Source organism: Schistocerca serialis, chromosome 2 (assembly GCF_023864345.2).
Source record: "Schistocerca serialis cubense isolate TAMUIC-IGC-003099 chromosome 2, iqSchSeri2.2, whole genome shotgun sequence".
Taxonomy (NCBI): Eukaryota; Metazoa; Arthropoda; class Insecta; order Orthoptera; family Acrididae; genus Schistocerca; species Schistocerca serialis.
In genome coordinates this window covers 619,146,680-619,170,950 of record NC_064639.1, presented here as the reverse complement: position 1 = coordinate 619,170,950, position 24,271 = coordinate 619,146,680, and the positions used below count along the sequence as shown (strand labels likewise).

Sequence of the window (24,271 nt, the reverse complement as noted above, 5' to 3'; positions counted from 1 at the left end):
AATAAATTATTTTCTCACTCATACTATCAGGAAGTACAAACATGTTTTATTCATCTAGTGTAATCTGGAGATGTGTGAATTTCTTGTCATAGAAGTACATATTCAGCACAAGAACATGAAGAATTTTGTAAATAACAGGTATCTTGCAAATACTGTTGCATATTTCTAACCAACACAATATGCTTCATAATATCAGACCAGTACAAATAGGCAGCTTATGTCATGTGAGAGAAGACTATACATGTAGTTACCATTATCAAAAAAAGAACAGTCCTGGTTTTAAAACCACTATTTCATTGAGTATCTATGAAAATATCTTTAATTCATTTATAAGATCTGATCTATAATAAATATGATACAGACTCAACAATTTTTTCATATTTTTGCAACACATTTCATCTTAAACATTTGAATACATTCTCTGGTGCAAATACCAACCTTGCACACAAATTATTTTTGCTAAGTATATTCAGCACCTCATTCAACAACAATTAAGAACTTCTTACAGAAGATTAATCCAACCGGTAACAGCCCTGAATCACAACCTTCACGTAGTCATATGGCAAACTAATGTGCGTAGTAAACCACGCTGTTCAGCTGTTAGATATGGCCACAACTGTGCTTCCAGCTCTTGCAAAGATTCACAGTCTTTTGACTGACAGGCCATTACCAATGACTGGAGGAGAATAAATTCATCTTCACTCAGATAATTCACTGAAACAGAATACAAATGTATGTAATACACAGTGGAAAAACAGATAAAAATTAGCTATGTATTTGTAAAGATAGATCAAATTTAACATTGTACTTGTAACAAATGCATTTTGTTTCAATACAAAAAAGTGAAACAAAATAGACTGAACAATATCAAAAATCCATAAAAAGAAAATTTTGCTTTAAAATTAATAAGCTTTTGTTTCCAAACTAAGATGTTTCCTCTAGATTCTTATGATTGTTATTTCACACCATTTTCAATATACTGTCATTAAAATTAAATTTTAAAATTTACCTAATAGTAGAGGCATTCAGTCATTGATAAGCACACAAGACAGAAAACTTCACTAGCTTTTGGACAATCCTTTGCGCTAAAGTTCACATGAATCCCCCCCCACATACACACACACACTTACCACCCTGCACCTCTATAATCACACCCCTGTTACACATTTCAATGTAACTGGACTCATTTTTATCATCAATCTCAAATTCCTCAAATTGTTGATTAATGCTGTTCTGTTTATCGAACAATATACTTCCTTGGGACAACAAATACTACAATTAGACTATTGGGAGTGAGTTTGTGTTACTGATTATGATGAATACTGTTTGCTGGATTCCCTCCCTGCTCTGTATCAGACAGTACTTCAAGCTTGTTTAATACACATTCTCTTTGATATTTCAGAATTTCTGTGACTATCAAAAGCCTGTACCTAAGGTATTATACCTTTGAATTTACATTTATTTCCTTCCTATCAGATGGTAATATAGTTTCCCAAAAGGTCAGCATTCTTTTAAGTCTTTTGCAGTTCAGAAATGTTTTGGAGGTTCTGATTCATACTGCTTTTTTTTATGTGCATGTGGGCGCGTTCCTGTATTCTACTTAGTAGCTATATGCAACTATGGTTTTTTGCTTGAAACTTTTGTCTGGCCCCAGAATACTCCTTGTTTAGAATTTTTCGGACAAGTTCAATTTGTTTAATGATTTGACTATTTTCTGTAACACTTCTTCACGAGTTTCATTCCACCAGAAAAGATTCTTCCTTCAGATTACCAGAACATATATTTTGATTGTTCTTGTATTCAAGATTTTATTTTCACCTATTAATGACCTCAGTATCGATCTCCTCTCCTGGTGTAATTGTTCAGTTTATGCTGACTTAATTTTTTCATTACTTTCTGTCTTCTTTCTGCCATTAGACATGTTTTTATTTTTATCAGATAGGACTTGTCACGGAGATATTCCAAATCTCCTTGGAGTTAATGCAAGTGATCAGAATGTGCTCAGTTTTGAAAGTCATGCAGTTAATCAGTTATTTTCATACTAGATGCCATGAAGTACAGATTTAATTTCCCACATATCTATTCATCTCTTGTCAGTCATGTTTCTCTTGTCATGTGCTGTTACTCTTCTCATGTTTTTGAAAATTCAATAGTATTTTGTCCGATGATGAATGCATAGTTTCAACAATCAACTTTCAGCAAAACAAAGTTTCCTATAATTGTAGGAGCTACATATTTCTCAGCTTACAAATGCTGTTAATTTACTATGATGTGTTTAATGCTTCCAGTTATTAATTATAGCTCACACTGGTCAGTTGCTTTCATTTCAATAACTTTACCAACAGGCTCAATACTGACCTTAGTAGATCTATTGCTGCTTTGTGCCAGAAACCTTCTCCCAACCAGGAATTCTAACTCATCATTCCAAATATACAGGATTTGCTAATAACCACCTCAAGTTCTATGTTTATCTCAGTCTCTACCACTATATGAGCATTACTGATTTCCTGATGGGATAAGGTTTCTCAGAAAAACTGTTCATGTAAAGAGGAGCCAATTTTTGAGCAGTCCTTTATTATCACTGTGCATGTAGATTTCTTTTCTTTCTCTTTCTGTAAAATGTAGTTTTAGAAAATAATTGTATTTTCATTACTGCAGACCAAAAAACCAAATTTTGTTAAGGCCACTACAAATCAAAATACTGAGTAGTATCATTTACCAGGTACATTTCCACCAGCTTCCCATGCATACTTTTCCAGCACTTGTCCCAAATCAGGTGGAAGTCGTTGGGCAGCAGGCTGAAGAATGAGTAGTAGAAGTACACGTGTCACTTCACACCTGAAGACAGAAATATGGTCACCAATAGTAGAACATTCACTTACTTTCTGGAAGTGAATAGAAAAATAAGTAAAGTCAATCTGTTCTCAACCCGAAGGTAAATTTGAATGTCACACTGCTTTACTAAGCATTGACATACTGGAGGCAGCCCTTGCCTTCCTCAAAATCTTCGAATCTGACTTACTTGGACAATTACAGGGGATTACAAATAATGATGAAACTTGGCATTTTCAACATTTACAAATCATTGCCAGACTTGAAAGTGACAAATACTTCAAGAGAAATTAGGGATTGAACCTTGGTTCTTTGCACCGGAAGTCTACCATTGAGCCACTTAGAAATATTAATTGTATTACAAATAATGATATGAATCAACCATTATGGCAAAAAGTGTAGCCTACATATTCATTAAATCAAAGATTTTCATTGCAGTAACATCACAATTCTTTCTCACTTTCGAGATAAATATCTGGCTGCATGCATTCTACAGTTGCTGGGCACAGACAATTGATTTTAATTTCTAAGCTACATATGACTTGCCTGTGCAGAACATCACTGTATACACCCATTGGTGGTTTACTCCCTTGATTTGCAACACGAACCATCTCACTGAATACATTCAAAGCACCATCATAATCACCTGTAGCAAACAAATAACAAATTATCCTTACAAATTCTTTCTAAAAATCTGCATATGTGATCAGGACTTTCAATACCAAATGAGAAAGCTGTAATTGCTTTATATTAGGAGCAACATTTCAAATTATATTATCCCTGAAAAACCAAATTTTACAGGAGAAAGAAAAAACTAATTACTCCTAATCTGTGATATTTTTCACAAATTAGAAAATATGAAGTTATTGTAACTTCCTGGCAGATTAAAACTGTGTGCCAGACTGAGACTCAGAACTCTAGACCTCTGCTTTTTTGGCCAAGTGCTCTACCAATCGAGCTACACATCCTTTGCTTGGGTGGCTCAAACAGTATAGCACTTGTCTGTGAAAGGCAAAGGTTTCGAGTTCTGAGTCTCAGTCTGGCACACAGTTGTAGTCTGCCATAAAGTTTCAGATCAGCGCACAGTCCACTGCAGGGTGAAAATTTCATCATGAAGTTAATGTGTTTTGAGGCTTACTTCTACAAAATTATTATTATTATTATTATTATTATTATTATTATTATTGAAGAACATTATCTTTTAACATGAAATTAAATTTTTCACAAAGCCTTCTAATGTATAAAGTATCCGTATTATCCTTCCCGCTCCCAGCAGACTTCATTAGGATTTCTATCAAACTAACATATTATTGTAAATCATGTTATCGTTATACAATAAAAATATTCATAGTAACCATTTTGATACACAATTCGCGATGTCTTTCTGCTGTAGTTCTTTAATGATATGCCATATAGTTTAAATGCTTGTTTGTATTCATTGAAGTTTCCGATTGCAGCCAGATTACATCACTTCTAGCCACAGTATTTCAGCTGACAACCATTCAGCCACCTCCAGATGAGTGTTTTGCAATGGAGACTGCTAGTTCGCGTCACTAACTTTATACCAAAAATTGACAAGGTGATGCATGGTTGGTTGGTTGGTTTGTTTGTGGGGTTTGAAGGGACCAGACTACAAAGGCCATCGGTGGAGACGCATGCACAAAGGCAGCTGTTACATGAGAGACCTCTGTCAAGTTTTGGACCCTCTTCGAATATTGCTTCATCTACAGCCCACAGGAGCATGTGTAATGCTGATACTACATGCATGCTCTCTGGTGGAATGCACACTTGTGGAGTTAAAATTCAGATATCAAAATTATAAAATTAATTGCTGTTAGATGTGTCATTAGGAATAAAATGTTTTCTTTCTGACAAAATTAGCTAGACAACTTATGTCTTTGCTGAGACTTTTTGCGGGGAAGTGCTTGAATCATATCCTAACAGCACTATTTCATAATGCCCTTTCCTCAACCCACTATTTATTCAACAGTGAATATTTTGAGCAAATTTACAGTGTTGCATAGGTAGTTTTCTCCCCCCCCCCCCCCCCACTTGTAGCACCTGATTTAGTAGAAATTAAAAAATTCTGGCAATATGTAGATGACAATTTTATAGTGTGGCCCAATGTGAAGAAGAACTGTTATGCTTTTTGCACCATCTGAATTCTATTCAAGAGAAAATCAAATTTACGATGGAAGTGGAGAAGGGCAGCTGTGTGTCGTTTCTGGACATTTTTGTCAGTCAGAAAGCAGAACGATCACTGGGCATTTCACTTATCGTAAGCCCACATGAACAAATCTGTATTTGTAAGTGCCTAGCTACTACCACTCATCACAAACTATGTACATCCTTTGCACATTGTTTTGCTGGGCACATGTGTCTGGTGGAGACAGCCTTGCAAAAGAACTGGAACACCTACAATCTGTGTTCAGCGATAATGGGTATTTACCACAGTATTTACCACATCCGATCAGCATAGCTTAAGGAAGAAGAAATGTGACCACTCACAATATCAAGAGGAGAAGGGGCAGTTCAAGACCAGGGTGTTCCTACAGTATGTTGCAATATTTTGTCAAAATGTGGCAGAATCTTAAGAAAACATTATATCAAAGTAATCTTCCACCCACTTATAAATACTTGTGCTCTTCTTGGTTTGGCAAAGGACGATTAGGGGTTGCGGTTGCGGGGGAGGGGGGGGGGGGGGGGGGGCTCGAATCTACAGAATACCTTGCCAGTGTGCAGTGCATACGCCCACGTTGGGATAGCTGAGCACTGTATCTCCACAGGACATTTCATAGATTATTCTTCCATGGAAGAGGCTGCCTTTGCTCATGTGTGTCTGCATCAGTTTTTGGTATGAAGTTATCAACGTGAACTAGCAATCTCCAGAGCAAAACACTTACCTGAAGATGGCTGAATGGTTGTCAGATGAAACATCATGGAAAGAAGTCTATGGACTACAGCTGCTTCACGGAATACTTTTTATATTGCAAGAATCTCAAATGTCTCTTCCTTCTACTATTATTAAAACTTAATTCAAAATCTAAATATTCTGGTTAAAAGTTTTTATTTATATTATGTTTGGAATGAGAATCCTATAGAATTCTCTTAAAATTTGGTTCAACCCTCTTCCTTCCTCCAAGTAACTACAAACTGATTTACAAAATTTTCCTCATTGCCAGTTATCACAGCAACTGAATCAATGATGATAGCTTAGGAATCTAAATCTACTATCCTACTCCAACAATCCCCAAAATGTTTATGTAGCCGAGTATCCATATCAGTCATCTATGCTTCACTCACTCTACTGTATGGTGACTAAGTTGATGAGGATGTTTGGTTTTCTTTTCCCTCTTACGGTTTCCTCTTAAATCATCACCTACAGCAGTTTTTTCCTCCATAAATGAAAAAGCTGTTCCTTTATATATAATATACAAATGAAAGATAACTGACATTTTTAAACATTTATTGAGAAACAGAGTGCTTCTTGTCAGTGTAGTCACCTGAGCAAAGTAACTATCAGCATCGTGTAGTCTTAACGTTGCACACAATATGACTTGAAACACACACTATAGAGGACTGAATAAGATTTGAAACAACAGTTAATTTTGAGCAGCAACTGTAATTACACTGTTCATGAATACAATTTGTGACAATCCGACATTGTAGCATGAATGTTCACTTTGGAAATTGTATGAAAATGTATCGAATTCAATTTTTTCCAGTGGTGGACATAATATAATTTGAAACTATGCTCCTCGTATTGCAAACTAGTTTTTGAAACCATTTCACTATCTGTAAAAGATGACACATGATTCTATAGTTAAAGATACTGAACTGACATCTCATATGGCAAATGACTTAAAATTACACAGACACAAGGTACTGCCAGCTCTTTACTGAGTACATTAACAACAGTAGCTTGGAAAGAGATTTACAGTATTCATTAAGTACTCAAGTGATTACAAAATGACGCTTTTTTATTAGTAGTACTTATATCATATTTACAGGTTGAACATTCTGAGCAGTGGTGTGGTCCTTTTTGCTGTGTAGTCCATTTTTCTTCCATTTATGAACCATATCTACCACCAGTTGGAACCAGCAAACCAATGACTCAGTACAATGATCCACTGATTTTCAATTGTACATGCAACTTCTACTTACAATGCTTTGCTGAACTCCCTCTGCCATTATTCACACATTTCAGTTTATAGTGATATAAAACACACACAAAGGAAGGAAGATAAAGGTTTAATGTTCCATTTAGTGATGAGCAGTGTAAGTGAGAGCTGGGTGCCTGTACCAAAGTTAATCAAATTTACTTTATTATTTTGCTTGTAACACTGTTAAATGTCTCTTGTCACAGTTCTCAAAACAAGCTCACACGTGAACTTACTGGAGGGTATCATCACCTGTAGCAACCAAACCATAATTAGAGTACTTTAGAACATGTATCACAGAAATATAGAGAGTACTAAAAATATGCTTTCTGCTTTTCACGCCATGGTGGTGTGTGTGTGTATGAATATGGCTTACCAGAAAAAGTGATTTTGATTTTGTGTGTGTGTGTGTGTGTGTGTGTGTGTGTGTGTGTGTGTGTGTGTGTACGTGCGTGCGTGTGTGTACGTGCGTGCGTGTGTGTGGGCGCGCGTGTGTGTGTGTGCGCGCGCAAGTTTGTTTGGAGAATTTGTAAATCTAATCTCACATTACACCACAATTATGATTTTTACATGTTATCTTCCATAAAAGAAGCAAAAATGGTGATATTTCAAATAATCTTGATTGTATTACATGCTTTATTATGCTTAAACAAATTATCACTATAGGCTTCTAGAACACATCAATGTTATGGATGCTGTTTACTGGCAATATTGACGATTACTGCCAACCTTGACTAAAGCACAGATCCTACATTATTTGGTTGTAGATCTTCGTGCGTTTCTGTTATCTTTGACACTACTGTCTTTGACAGTTAATCTGTACTATATGCCTATGTAAGCCTGAACTTACTAGTTCTTAACAGCTAGGAGTCATCAAGTATTTTTATGGTACATTGTGTTTTGAAAGTTATTGAGCTTACACATGTTGTTATGGAAAAAGTCTGTATCCTGTTTGAATTTAATGTATTTTTGATTCATCAGTATACAGCTTTGTAAGTACTTTCCTCATTTTAAAAGCTTGTCTGTGTATGCTACATATGTTTTCCTGTTTCTTTATTTTATGGTCCTCCATAATAAGAGTTGCTAAAATTGAAACTGGTTAAGAAGAACAGTGTATATACAGCTGGTGGCTAAAAATGCTTTTATTCAAATACTCTGCCATAAACAGTTACCCACAAAAAGATTTAATTTATTTAGTTAACCAGTCTTTGGCTTGCAAAGTCATTGTCAGACTATCTGACTGTCATCATTACAGACCAGATTATATGCATTTGCATGTTGCATATGCCATTGCATATTTTGCTGCTTCTCATCGGTTATTGCATATTTTACCTAAACACTAGTGACAATGCATATTTTTGTTCTATGTTTACAATATTTTAAAAATTTAGATGGGCAATCTCTAGCTCAATTTAGTGTTGATGTCTCACAGATTGACCGTGACCTAGAACTGCGTGCAGTCACTAACCGAGAGGCGACTGCCTACTGAAATCATTACAGAAAAGGAACAGGAACAGGCAGACAGAGTCAATGCTCCTGCGCCCGCACCCCCTTGTTAATCCCCTCCGCTGTCACACCGTAAGCATCAGTAACAATTACATTTAACTACACAAGCTTTTAGTCACTCAGCCATTGTTTCAGTTTAGCTTTCTATTTATTTGTACAAAGCTGAATGTGTTTACGAAATGTAGTGTATATAGTGTTGTGCGCCATGCTTGCCGAAAAAAGAAACATTGTTTCGTGGATAGCTGGTCATCTTGGAACATTTACATATGACGGAATTGTTTTATATTGTCGAGTTTGCAAGACAAACATTTTGTATAAAAATGTTTCAAACAGACCAGAATGTTAACATGTTCCTATTGCAGGAATGCAGAAGAAAGCCCCACAACAACAACTTCTGCCAACAGAAGTTGCATTAGCAGGGATTTGTCCAAAGGTAGCCAAAAAAGTCGATTTAACATGGATGTATGTGAAGCATTCATTGTAATCAGTATACCTCTTCACAAGCTTACAAACCCTATCCTCAAAGGCTTCCTGCACAAATATTGCTTAAATCATAATATACCAGATGAATCAACATTGCGCAAAAATTACTTATCGACAACTTGCGTAAATGTTCTGGAAGAAATATGCATTGAACTCAAAGACAGCATTATCTGGATTTCAGTTGATGAAACTACGGACACTTGTGGCCATTACATTGCAAGTTTTATTGTTGGTGCTTTAAAAGAAGAGCTTTCTTCTTCATATTTAGCAGCCTGCAAAGAACATGAAAAAGTATATCATTCTACAATCACCAGATTTGTGAATGAGAGTATTAGAAAAATATTTCCAGAATCTTTGAGATACAATGCGCGCAGAAACTACGATGTCTTTTTATTATTTGATCTTGGTATTTCGACATTTTTCATGCATTTTAAGCATTTTTCCATGCATATTTGCATGTATATTTTAAGGTTTTTATGGTGCATATAATTCGGTCTCTAGTTGTTATCATCAACGAAGTTACAATATTTGTGAACAACACTGGATATCATGTTACTCATCTAGACTGAGGCACACACACACACAGTCAAAGATGACATTTATTGTGTGTTAGTCAACATTACTAACATCTTTTCCATTGTTGTTTGGAAATGTTGTAACTTCTTTGATGACAACAGTCAGCTCAAGTCTGATGACTTTGTAAGCTGAAAACCAGTTAACTACTGAATTAATCCTGTATAACACACAAAATATTGTGCTTTTATTTATTAGTTTGTTGTTCTACCATGAAGTGATAGAAGAATCAGTTAATAAATACTGTACATCAACAAATTTCCAAATCTTGAAAGCATCTAGGAATTACATACAGAGATGGGCACTGAATACCCATAAACAAATAAGGAAGAAAATATAAAAGGCCATGAGAGAAATAGTAAAATACTATAATTACATGTAGAATATGTCTTTCTTCACAAATCCAATGAAAATAAAATCATACAATATGGACAACTACTGTATTTACTCGAATCTAAGCCGCACTTTTTTTCCAGTTTTTGTAATCCAAAAAATAGCCTGCGGCTTACAATCGAGTGCAAAGTAATCGGAAGTTCTGAAAAATGTTGGTAGGTGCTGCCACAACTAACTTCTGCCGTTGAATATATGTAGCGCTACACAGGCATGCTTTGCAGGCACAAAGAAACATACTAGCGCCAAAACCTCTGCATTAGTAAATAAATTAAAAAAAAAAAAGGTGGAAGACGAGATTTTTTCTCCGCCCCGAGTTTCGACCACTGCATTTGCATACATTATCCAATGAAGTAAATACAAATTCCGTATTGTTCATCTTCGAATGTAGCAGCATTTCAATGTACTACAAAAATCCGACTGGCAAGACTGTTTGGGATGTTTGTCAATATGGCCAACTCTACGTTCTGAATTTTTTATTACCTTTGAGAAGAGATGGTTGCTAATAGCAACTTTTATGAATTGTGAATCACATGCAGTATTCTCTTCACCATAAGAATAATACGAATATAAACATTTTGCCATGTATTCTTTTGTGTTTGCCTATCTGCATAATAAACTACGAAACTAGAGTGAGACAACAGGAAACGCGGAAGAATATACGTATCATGTCATGTTTATATTTGTATTATTCTTACGCCTAATAGTGATACAGTCAGAAATGAAGCACTGCAATTGACTAGATTTTTAAATCTAAGATGACTCTAATTTCTGTGCAGAACGTAATGTACTAAAGAGGCGTCTGCAAAGATTTTCAAACGGAGAAAAATTTTCGCTAAACTAATGTTCAGAACATCTTCTATAATAAGCAGTCTATTATTTGGTTCTTGTTGATCATTATCAAAGAAAGCAGCAGTGTAGCCTAAGTAACAACAAATAGCAGTCTCTTGCCATTGTTTCGCTAATGAGACGCTTCCTCTTTCTTTTTTTTAATTGTAAGTGGCGGCTGCGTGCACAAAAGCAAGCCATGCTGCGAGTGGCGACAGACCGTAAACACTCATAATCAGAATGCGACACACAATGCATGACACTGTACAGTAATGCATTTTCAGCTTAGAGTGACATAAACACCTATAACAAAGAGAACGGCACTTATCAGACCAAAGAAAATTAAGCAATCAATTCAAACCAGACGAAGCACGTGAAAAAGGAAGGGTACCCATATAAATACGGATGGAGCACCTGACGCGGTAAAGCTTAACTGCTAAGCTTACGACTTGAACCAAACTACTATAGCTGTATCATCATTCATTCGACCTAATTTGTGTCTCATATTACAATGGACCAACTTTGTTTCGATTTGGAGATGCGGCCTAAAACTTCTCTCTCCCCTTGAATTTTGAGTCTCAAATTTCAGGTGCGGCTTAGATTCGAGTAAATACGGTAGTAATGGTACACCTTTTGGGCACCGAACAAATCAGACACATGATTGCACTTGCGAGTTCCAACAGCTGATAGGGCATGGTCACAGAAGCTTTCTCTGAGCAGACACAGGTATCATACCTCAGAAGCTAGGAGGTAGCTCACTGCTTGGCCTGCAGACAACTGTATACATCATGTGCCTCTCCAAACTGTTTTGCCGATGGAGATGTTTGCCAAGGTAGGAAGACAGGTGTTGACCAATATTTATTGGAAATATGCAGTATGGTGGGAATAATTTGTGCCTGCTATGGAAGCATACAGCAGCCTAATGGACATTTCAAAACTACAGTCAAACTAGTAAGTGCACAAGGCACAACAGCTATGAAAAAGTCATGCGTCTTAGATTAAAAATCTGGGATTATACACATGAGCCTGTTCTGAACCTTTAGATTAGAAAATAAGAAGCCAGAAAGATGTATACTTGACAGCATAAAAATTGGCTGTGTCTGAAATGTGAATTACTCAGCATGTTACGCAGAAGCCTATCACATTACTGGAGGCACACACATGCTCACGAAAGAAAAGAACACTTGTAATTGTGAATGTAGTAGAAGAGTGAACACTTTTTTGACATTTATCATATGGACATACCCTTTAAAAACATACAAGAAAACTGCACTGTGTCATTAATAGCATTGCAGACACAATAAAGCCACTTTATTTTGCAATGTGGAGTCGAATGATAAGAATTACCTAAATGCCGGCAGCTATAGCGAGCCGTGTCACGGTTCAGCATTTTTGATTTACCCACGAGATTATTTCACTTGTTTTCGCCGCGGCGATATGGGGCGTGATCGCTGAGCGCTGTTGGCGCTGTGCAAAGCAACAGTTTTGGCAGGACGACTCGGTCGGTAGATGGTGACAGGACAAAAGCAGGGGAGAGTCAACTGGTGCCTGCCAATTACGGACTGCGATGAGTGTGGCTGTTTGCGAGCATGTGGGGAGGACGGAATGCTCACTTGCTTAGCATGGTTCTCCATGACCAGCTGTTGTTTGTTGGGCCTAGCACTCGAGTGTAACAGGAAACTGTGTTGATGTGGTTCTCGTCACCTGGCTAAGGCCAAAATTTTCAAATACTTTTATTATATTTCATGATCATTACTTTATTATGGGGTTGGTACTTGTAGCCAACATTTTGTGATTTGAAATACTTTAGATAATATTATCATGTGCCAGGTGTCTACTGTGAATAATTCTTAATTTGTTTCATAGTGTATGGCACGGTATCCACTATCATCAATCATTTTATGAAAGTTCTGTCCAAAATATTATTACACTAGACTTTGTTAAAATTGGTGCATTTAAACTGTAAATTTCCTAATTCTACTAATATTGCTTGGGATAAACCCATCTATTTCTTGATATTGCCATATTTGTGTATTAAGTTGTGTTTCTTCTTGAGACTGACTGAATTGATTTTGGAACACGTGGGGGGAGTATTTAAATGAAAAGTTGCTAGATCAGAAAACTGTCGTGAAATTGAAAACTTGACAGTGTTTACTCATGTCACCAGTCGTTAATGTTATTCCTGTCTTGTAGCTTACTTAACAGATATAAAATAATTTAGAAATTTTGTGTATTTGTCACGAAAGATGAACTGATGTCACATGACATTGATATTTGTGTAGGGTTTACATAAGCTAAAGTGAATCAGGAGGGGGGGGGGGGGGGGGGGGGGACAACACCTGGTTATCATTGTCACATTTTTTTTAGCAGACAGTAGGGAATTTGTTGCACTCTTGCCAAATTGGATTTTTTTAAGGTTTTATTTACATGTAGTACAAATCACAAGTTCAATATGTTTCTGGTGTAATTATTAATATTTGTACATGTTGCACTATTGTACATTATAATATACCTTTTACTAACAGTACCTTATGTCATGTTTCAGAATGGGGCTGCATGTTCTTCTAGAGAATGTTTAAAAAAAATTTTTGTTGCTAAAATTTCCTTTTAAGCTGTTAATTTTATTAACTTGGATGTATAACCAATTATTGTTAAATAATAAATTTGTGTCAACAAGGCTTGGACCAATCCTGGCTCTGCTACCTACCGTCTGTACATCACATATAGCATAATGCATTTGTAGGTCAGTGGCACAGTTGGTGATCTAGCCTGCAATTACCTGGCAACAAGCTCTGGTTTGTATCTGGCTTATTATAATTTTTTGGCGTTACTCCGTTAACTTGTTTAATCTGTAGGACACACAAAATTAATACAATGAACAGTTCACAGTTCCTACTAAGATATTTTTGGCCCTCAATATCTCATAGCAAGTGGATTCACTATTATTTAATATCCCGTCCAAAGGCCTTTAGCTACCATGACTGCCTACAATCTGTGAGGAAAGCCATTTATGATGTGGGCAACAAATCTCTCATTTTCTGCCACCTCGAACCAAGTAGCTAATGCGAGTTCCAAAAGGTTATCATGGATTCCTGACAGAGTGAGGCCAATTTTCTTGCATGGTCTGTTTGGTTTCTTCCCGTAAGTTTTCCATAGGGTGCAGGTACGGTGCAGAAGAAGGCCAATCGAGAAGGAAAATCTCATTCCGCCCTGCACATGCTCCTCCACCATCACTGACACTTGTATAGGACACTGGTCCTGCTGGAAACAGATTACTGCCTCAGGACACATTTGTGACACTGATGGGACAATAACGTGGGTATGCTGGGCAGCATCAAGTCAGCCATCTAGCCTGTGAAGCATTCCAAGCCCACAAGAACACATCCAACCTCAAACTTCCAGACACAGAGCCACAGTGAGATGGCTCATGGTCATATCTGAGATTGAAACAGACACCTTACAGGCAGTGTACTAGTATTGGACCATCGTTAATTGAGGACAATACCAATTCATTGGAGAATGTCACATTCCAGCAGTCACAATTGACACTGTCCCCCACAAATGCTGATCAGTGGAGTTGATGATCATTGAAGAGCCTCTTCTTGATGGCTGCACATCTGCTAAGTAGTATGGATTCCCAAAGCCGTACCCACCAACTTCAGAAAGACAGCAGTATATTTCACCTGTACCATGTTTAAAAAAGAATTTTGCAGTGACATGTTGACAAGTTTATTATCCTGGACTGGTGTTGTTACATGCCAAAGTCCTGCCCTACTTGATTCTGCAGTATCTTGAAAACATTTTATCCATAATTGCACAGAGCGATAAGGAACGACATATCATCTCCAGTCTACGACACCATTGAATTCTCCTCCTCCACAAGAGCAATGATGTGACTCAACTGAAAGTGAAGTGGTGCAGGTTTTTGACCTTGCTCGTCTACCGTCATTGGCTGTTACAGAATAAAATAGTGTGCTTGCAGACCTAACTTGCCTCACCAGACTGTCACAGTCTACTGCCATGAAATATCAATGAAACTGCGTTAATAATTCTTGCATGTTATGTCAAATAGAAACACTGAATTTGAGTTTTTGACTCCTTTGTGGTGGGGGTAGGGAGAAAAAGTAAAAATATAATAAAAATTACACAGATTGGAACACGAGAAAACTTACACATAAAGCCTGCAGATTTTTATGCAGCTACAGTAACCATTTAAGAACTTATATCTATTCAGTTCAGATGCACTAAATCTACAGGTAATAGCAGCCTATTCTGTTTGTGGAAAAAATTTGATCCTTCCTAGACCAGATCGTAATACTAACAAGAACAGTTTTCTGTAATTTTTGAAGTAATATTTCCTCATCTGCATGTTCCCACAGTAAACAGAAAAATGCGGCATGCTGCATTTCATTCGTGTCAGTGCTGTACTGTACTGTACTGTAACTATGGCAGTGATTTCTGTTGGCCAATTTTTGGGCTGTCAAGTTTATATTTTACCATAAATTAAGAAAATTAAGAGTTTTTATTGTATTACTGGTATAGAGATGGGTGATGGCTCAAAAGAAGCATAATACAAATCAAAATGCTTGTCTGGTACCAAAAGTTAATATGTATTTTTGTGTTATCACTACTTTTCCACAGTCTGCATGTTGTTGTTGTTGTTGTCGTCGTCGTCTTCAGTCCTGAAACTGGTTTGATGCAGCTCTCCATGGTACTCTATCCTGTGCAAGCTGTTTCATCTCCCAGTACATACTACAGCCTACATCCTTCTGAATCTGCTTAGTGTATTCATCTCCTGGTCTCCCTATGATTTTTACCTCCACACTGCCCTCCAATGCTAAATTGGTGATCCATTGATGCCTCAGAACATGTCCCACCAACCGATCCCTTCTTCCAGTCAAGTTGTGCCACTAACTCCTCTTCTCCCCAATTCTATTCAATACCTCCTCATTAGTTATTTGATCTACCCATCTAATCTTCAGCATTCTTCTGTAGCACCACATTTCAAAAGCTTCTATTCTCTTCTTGTCCCAACTATTTATCGTCCATGTTTCACTTCCATGCATGGCTACACTCCATACAAATACTTTCAGAAACGACTTCCTGACACTTAAATATATGCTCGATGTTAATAAATTTCTCTTCTTCAGAAATGCTTTCCTTGCCATTGCCAGTCTACATTTTATATCCTCTCTACTTCGACCATCATCAGTTATTTTGCTCCACAAATAGCAAAACTCGTTTACTACGTTAAGTGTCTCATTTTCTAATCTAATTCCCCCAGTATCACAAGACTTAATTCGACTACATTCCATTATCCTCGTTTTGCTTTTGTTGATGTTCATCTTATATCCTCCTTTCACGACACTGTCCATTCCGTTCAACTGCTCTTCCCAGTCCTTTGCTATCTCTGACAGAATTACAATGTCATCGGCAAACTTCAAAGTTTTTATTTCTTCTCCATGGATTTTAATACCTGCTCCAAATTTTTCTTTTGTTTCCTTTATTGCTTGCTCAATATACAGATTGAATAACGTCGGGGAGAGGCTACAATCCTGTCTCACTCCATTCCCAACCACTGCTTCCCTTTCATTCCCCTCGACTCTTATAACTGCCATCTGGTTTCTGTACAAATAGTAAATAGCCTTTCGCTCCCTGTATTTTACCCCTGCCACCTTCAGAATTTGAAAGAGAGTATTCCAGTCAACATTGTTGAAATCTTTCTCTAAGTCTACAAATGTAGAAATGTAGGTTTGCCTTTTCTTAATCTAGCTTCTATGGTAAGTCATAGGGTCAGTATTGCCTCACATGTTCCAACATTTCTACAGAATCCAAACTGATCTTCCCCGAAGTCAGCTCCTACCAGTTTTTCCATTCGTCTGCAAAGAATTTGCATTAGTATTTTGCAGCTGTGACTTATTAAACTGATAGTTCTGTAATTTTCACATCTGTCAACACCTGCTTTGGAATTGGAATTATTATATTCTTCTTGAAGTCTGAAGGTATTTTGCCTGTCTCATACATTTTGCTCACCAGATGGTAGAGTCTTGTCAGGACTGGCTCTCCTAAGGCTGTCAGCAGTTCTAATGGAATGTTGTCTAATCCCGGGGCCTTGTTTCGACTTACGTCTTTCAGTGCTCTGTCAAACTCCTCACGTAGTATCACATCTCTCATTTCATCTTCATCTACATCTTCTTCCATTTCCATAATATTGTCCTCGAGTACATCGCCCTTGTATAGACCCTATATATACTCCTTCCACCTTTCTTCATTCCCTTCTTTGCTTAAAACTGGGTTTCCATCCGTGCTCTTAATATTCATACAAGTGGTTCTCTTTTCTCCAAAGGTCTCTTTAATTTTCCTGTAGGCAGTATCTATCTTACCGCTAGTGATATACATCTCTACATCCTTACATTTGTCCTCTAGCCATCCCTGCTTAGCCATTTTGCACTTCGTGTTGATCTCATTTTTGAGACATTTGTATTCCTTTTTGCCTGCTTCATTTACTGCATTTTTGTAATTTCTCCTTTCATCAATTAAATTCGATATCTCTTCTGTTACCCAAGGATTTCTATTACCCCCGTCTTTTTACCTACCTGATCCTCTGCTGCCTTCACTATTTCATCTCTCAAAGCTACCCATTCTACTTCTACTGTATTTCTTTCCCCCATTCTTGTCAATCGTTCCCTAATGCTCTCCCTGAAACTCTCTACAACCTCTGGTTCTGTCAGTTTATCCAGGTCCCATCTCCTTAAATTCCCACCTTTTTGCAGTTTCTTCAGTTTTAATCTACAGTTCATAAACAATAGATTGTGGTCAGAGTCCACATCTGCCCCTGGAAATGTCTTACAATTTAAAACCTGGTTCCTATATCTCTGTCTTACCATTATATAATCTATCCGAAACCTTCCAGTATCTCCAGGCTTCTTCCATGTATACAACATTCTTTCACGATTCTTGAACCAAGTGTTAGCTATGATCAAGTTATGCTCTGTGCAAAATTCTACCAGGCGGCTTCCTCTTTCATTCCTTACCCCATGCCATATTCCCCTACTACATTTGCTTCTCTTCCTTTTCCTACTATCGAATTCCAGTCACCAATGACTATTAAATTTTCATCTCCCTTCACTATCTGTGTAATATCTTTTATCTTATCATACATTTCATCAATCTCTTCGTCATCTGCGGAGCTAGTTGGCGTATAAACTTGTACTACTGGAACAGGTAAGGCATCAAAACTATGCACCAAAGAAGAGCCCAGTGCACAAAACCCAACGAAAGAAAACCTCAACATCTACCAAAGGAGAAAGAAAAAAAGGCAGGTGAGGTACCACATCCAGGGAACAGCTGGAGGCCCCGACAGGCAGAAACTGTGACAGGGGACATAATCTCTCCTACTTACCAGAACATAATCTCTGCCACTTACCAGAGGCACCCCACCCAACAATATAAAGTGAACACTGTGACAAGGCCAGGACAAAAAAAAAGCTCAGAGGAAAGACACCAAGTCAGACAGAACATGCAAGAAAGGAAAGGGGAGCAAAGAAACAGGTAGGGCGAGGGCTGCGGCAAACCAAGTCTGCATAGCCATTGCCTTATCAGGGCAGAGGAGGCAACAGGGCACCCTTCACGAGTAAACCATAAAACCAGCTCAGCCACTGAGGAATCGTTTGCTAACGCAAGGGGTAGCGAGTCAGGAAGATTTAAAAGTCTGCCACAGGGTGGCTAGGTTAAGACAATCCAGCAAAATATGGATCACCATCAAATGGGCACCACAATGACAGTGGGGCAGATCCTTGCAATGGATAAGATGACCATGGGTCACCCATGAACGGCTGATGTGGAGGTGGCAAAGGATGATGGAGTTCTTGCAAGAGGCCCACAAGGAGGACCTCCATTAATTTGTCATCCCCTTTATTGCCGGTAATTTGTTTGATGAAGTCAAGAGTATGCCATTCTGTACTCTAAAGCCTTAGAACTTGATGGCATAATACCGATCAGAAGTCCGGTGCCAGAATGCCAATCCCAAAAGGTGGCTTGCCGGTAGTCAATTTGGCCAGCCTGTCAGCAAGTTCATTCCCCGGGATCCCAATGTGACCCAGGGTCCACACAATGACCAAAAAATGTCGACATGTTTGAGGACAAAAAGGGAATCCTGGATACACAGGACCAGGGATGGCAAGGAAAACACTGGTCAAGACCTTGTAAATTACTCAAGCAGTTGCTACAAATAAGAACAGACTCACTGTTGCAGGAACAGATCTGCTCATGAGCATGAGAGATGGCTACAAACTCCACAGTGAAAACACTGAGTCACCCATCAAGGAGCAGAGTTCATTACATCCCGCATGGATGTAAGCAAAGCCAGTGTGACCAGTAACAATAGAGCCATCAGTACAGACTGCTTTTGAATCCCAAAACACAATGAGAACAAAAAGGAATTGGCGGGGAGGGCCTGAGGTGGAGCAGAGTCTTTCGGAGCTTGTGATAGATCAGGAAGGGAGATGCACCAAAGAGGCTCAGAGAAGAGACGGCAGAGAGAAAATTTTGACTTCTGAAAAAAGGGACTGAATACAGATGGTGATTGTAACCCCTGACCTGGGCTGCCGTTGCGGCAGGCAGATCTCTATATCTGGATGGAGGAGACAGTAGTTCAGGTGCTCCAGAGAGCAACAGACGCAACCTATCAACTGTTGCTGGTGCAGAACCCACAATGGTGGAGAACCCTGCCTCCACTAGAGGCTGATCACAGGACTAGGCCAAAATGCGCCAATTGCCAGCCCTACCCTACAATGGTGTATCAGGTCCAGCATCTGTAAAGTTTTAGGTGCTGCCGAGCCGTATGTGGTATTTTCACAATCTAGACACGACTAGACCAATACTTTGTACAGCTACAGTAGAGTAGAATGGTCCGCACCTCACTTGGTATCGCTGAGGCATCAAACGGCACTGAGATGCAACCAATATGTCTGATTTAGCTGACGAAGATGGGGAAGCCATGTCAACTGGGCATCGAAGCCCAGTCCCAAAAAATCAATGGATTCCACCACACAGAGGGGCTCGCTATCAAAGTACAGATCCAGATGGGGATGGGGATGCACTGTACAGCGACAACAGAAATGCCTAACACAGGTCTTGGTAGCTGAAAATTGGAAGCCGTTAGTGACAGTGTATTGGTCCTTGCAGTCTGCGAACAGTAATTCCCATTATGGATGAAGAAAAAGAAACGCAACAGTCATCAGCATACAAAGAGGGGGGCACCGCAGGTCCCACAGTTGCTACCAGACCATTGATAGTCATTAAAAAGAGAGGGGCACTCAAAACAGTGCCCTGCGTTACCCCATTCTCCTGCATATGGGAAGTGCTATGGGTGGCATCAACCTGTACCTGAAAAGTGTGACATGAAAGGAAGTTCTGGATAAAAAATCGATAGTGGACTACAGAGATGTGGTGGCAACATGTGGTATCATAAGATTTATGGAGATCAAAGAAGACTCCAACAAGACACTGATGGTGGCCAAAAGCCGTTACGACAGCAGACTCCAGGTGGACTACATTATGTGCAGTAGAGTGGTGTCAGTGAAAACCACCCTGCATTAAATTCAAAAGATCCTGGAATATGAGGATCCAATATAGCCTTCGACTCACTATATATTCAAGTAACTTGCAGAGGATATTGGTTAAAGTGATTGGACGATAGCTGTCCATCTGAAGAGGTGGTTTACTCAATTTCAAAACTGGAATGACACTTTCTTGCCATTGGGAAGGGAATTTCCCCTCTCTACAGAGACAGTTGAAAAGGGCAAGTATATGACATTGGCTAACCACCAATAAGTGTGAAGCATTTGGTTGTGAACTTGGTCTGGACCAGGAGCTGTGTTGGGGCAGAGAGCAAAAACACTGGTAATTCCCATTCACTAAATGTGGAGTTATAAGGCTCCAGGTGACAGGGAATGAAAGATAAAGGGAGTCATTCCAGGCAGCATTTGAGGAGATGGAATGCAGGTGGATAGTGGACTGACATTGAAGCCTGGGTAAAATACCGAGCAAAATGCTCAGAAATTAAGTCCAAGCTCATGAGGATAACACTATTTAGGGAAATTCCCAAGACACATGTAGGAGGACAGTGGCCAAAATGCACCTGATCATTGCCCTTACCTGTGAGGAGGGAGTGTGCATCCCTATGGCAGCAACATATCGTTTCCAACAAATCTGTTTCTGGCTTTTAAGTAGATACTAGGCCCAGGCACAAAGCTGTTTGAAGCCAGAAGGCGGTGAAGAGGTGGATGCCATTCATAATACTGGAGGGCATGACGGCAGTCTTTAAGAGCTGCATCAATTTCAGGAGTCTACCAAGGAACAGTCTTCAGTCGGGGAGATCCCAAGGAAGAGGGAATCATGTAACTGCTGCTGAAAGGATGGCATCAGTCAAACTCAGTAGGTTCTCATCAATCCCATCATGCACTGAGTGGTCAGGATGGCAGCCAAGGAAAAGCTTTCCAATCCACCTGGGAGGAAGTCCAGGTGAGTGATGCTGAATAAAAAATAAGAAAATCGGAAAATGATTGTTGTCACACTAATTGTTGTGAACTCTCCCCAGGAAACAACAATGTCCGTGTAGACCAATGTACAGATACCACCAGAGTCTTGGAAATGGCTGACCTGGTTCTCGTGGAAGACTTGGAAATACGAAGAGTCAGTGAATGAGTGAGGGGAGGGAACAAGAACTGTCCGACAGGAGGAAAGGGAAGGGCAACAGGATGGAGGTAAGGAGGAAGGAGGAGGAGGAGGAGGAGGAGGAGGAGGAGGGGGGGGGGATGGGGGGGGGGAGAACACCAGTGATTATTATGGTCACATTTATTATCTACTCATTTGATTTACACAGCTATGGCACTAATTCAATGGAACATTTGAAACGATTACCAGTTTTCAAGTAACAACAGTCGATACAATGCACTAAGAAATTGAGCTATATAGAGATGCCTGGAAATGAGCCTTAGTTAATCTACAGAAAACTTCATTACATCAATATCATCTAACTTCACCATCCAAGACTAAATTGTATTACATATTAACCATTTAACACCATAACTGGTCATTAAATTAAAGATGAAGCAAGTGGATAATTAAATGGCAGGGGATTTTTCATCACAAAGACTTTAAATAGTTTTCAAACAGCATGTTTGGTGTTCCTCTGAAAAGTAATTTTGCAGAAAAATGATACTACAATGTATGAGTACAATAGCAAAAGGATAAAACACTTAAGTCCATTTCTAGTCTGCTCCAATGTGAGAGAACAACTTGAAAAATTATTTATTACACACAGAGTAAAAAATAAAGTTTTAACACAGTAATGCCTATCAGGGTCAGAACAGACAGAAATCAAGGCTTTTTAATGCCGGGATCCTCTGCCTCACTGAATTTCCAGTATAAAGTCATTTTTCCTGCACTGGAACATCTTCCTGTAATTGTTAGTAAGTCAAGGCAAACACTGCTTATTCTGTTATAATATACTATTTGTGCTGGTACCATGACTGTATTTATGTATGTGTTACACTTACCTGTCTTCGGTTAGAGCTTGATATCTGTGAAGGTATGACATTACACCATTTGATTCTAATACTGGAAGCCGTTACATTTTGATATATAAGGGTCGTTCAAAAAGAAATGAGCCGGAGGCATAGTTACAGAAACCAGAACCTGTATGTTAGAAGTATTGACCCTGGCTGTTGAGACACTTGTCCCACTGTGACACAAGGTGATGAATGGCTGTCTCATAAAATTCCCAGGGCTACGATGTTAACCAGCTCCGCGCATACAGCTGGATGTCGTAGTCGAAGGTGAATCGTTATGCTGACATTCTTCTTTGACCAAAGTGCCCCCTTTCTGATTCACTTCCTGCAGCACGGGACAACAGTTAATGACCACCCTTTGCCAAGTGATCGAAACAACCAGGCAATCTCACCATGGGATCATTCTGCTTCACAACAATGCAAAGCCTCATATGGCCAACACAGTCGTGGAACTCCTGCAGAAATTCAAACGGGAGGTTCTTGGCCACCCTCCATACAGTCCAGACCTCTCTCCCTGTGATTACGCTATATTTGGTCCCCTTAAAAAAGCTCTGAGGGGCAAACGATTCACCTCAGACGACGGCATCCAGCTGTATGCCCGGAACTGGTTAACATCGCAGCCCAGGGAATTTTATGAGACAGCCATTCACTGCCTTGTGTCACAGTGGGACAAGTGTCTCAACAGACAGGGTCAATACTTCTAACATACAGGTACTGGTTTCTGTAAATATGCCTCCGGCTCGTTCCTTTTTGAATGCCCCTTATACGAGTATTGCAGACTCCTGTGTAGATCACATGGTAAATAAAAACCTACAATTTTTTTTTTAATTTTGTGTGTGTGTGTGTGTGTGTGTGTGTGTGTGTGTGTGTGTTTGTGTGTGTGTGTGTGTGTCAGGAGGTGATGATGGTTGATAATGCTCAATGGTGCAAAATTAGCTAATTACACATGAAACAAAGAGTTAGCTTCAAATACAAATATAGCCAGATGCAGGAAAAATGACTTCATATGACATACAAGGAATTTTTTGACGGTTACATTACTCTTACCTGACAAGTGTGGAAGTGGGAAGCAGATCTGATTACAAGTGTCAACACCACAGAATTGTACTTAGTAGCGATATGAATATCATTGAATAAGTAGAACACAGATTAGCAGCTGATAGTGAAAAGTATGAAATCAGATCACTTCTAACATTTTTGTGAATAGCTTTCGGTAGTGACGAATGTTGGTTCTCTCAGAGCAATACTTTCATCCACTAATTATGAAAATGACATGGCCCTCAGCATTTAGATTTAGAGACAGTATTGCATTCTCTCTCTTTATAACTTAAAAGCTTTTGGAAGAGATGAAACTTCAGACCATGAAAAGAAAATAATGATACAACAAGACAACTGACAACCTGGAAAAGCTTTGTACTGAACTCAGCTCACAGATCACTCTACACCTATGGTGACTATGTTGCAAACAACCAATGCCAGAATGATCATGTTCTTCAGCTGCTAGTGCATTGCTACCTGCCATGGTGTGAAGATGGGAGTGTGTATGGTCAGTGGTCAAGCAATACGTAAAATAACCAGTGGAACACTGATAGTACACCAGGTGATAGTAGTTATTTATCTTGTTGTTCTACGGACAAATAAAATGTCATCTTTAGGCGCAGTATGCCATTTATTAAATACCTACAAAGTGGTGATCCCAACAAATCTATTATGAAATAGCTACAATAGTTACAACAGCAACAAGGACAAACAGAATGATATGGCAGCAGCTGCTGCCACTGTGTGATCGGCAGCAGCAGAACATGGAAGAGACGGCAGCACTGCAATAGTGACACTAGGAGCAATATGGTTGGGAGCAGAGGGACCACCTACAGCACTACTACAAGAGTTTCTATAGTCATGCAGCCAGCAACAGGTATATATGGG

The 24,271-nt window shown here is 38.9% G+C and overlaps 1 protein-coding gene across 1 annotated transcript in view; it reads right to left on the bottom strand.

The window, feature by feature from the left end:
• Positions 1–301: 301 nt before the first annotated feature.
• The window catches only part of LOC126457675 (40-kDa huntingtin-associated protein), a 90,128-nt gene continuing 66,158 nt past the window's right edge, over positions 302–24,271 (bottom strand). Inside the window, exons 5-7 of the mRNA XM_050094178.1 lie at positions 3,379–3,478; positions 2,720–2,838; positions 302–714 (exon numbers count right to left, since the gene is read on the bottom strand). Coding sequence (XP_049950135.1) covers positions 548–714; positions 2,720–2,838; positions 3,379–3,478 — 386 coding nt within the window. The 3' untranslated portion in view covers positions 302–547. The remainder of the gene's footprint in view (positions 715–2,719; positions 2,839–3,378; positions 3,479–24,271) is intronic.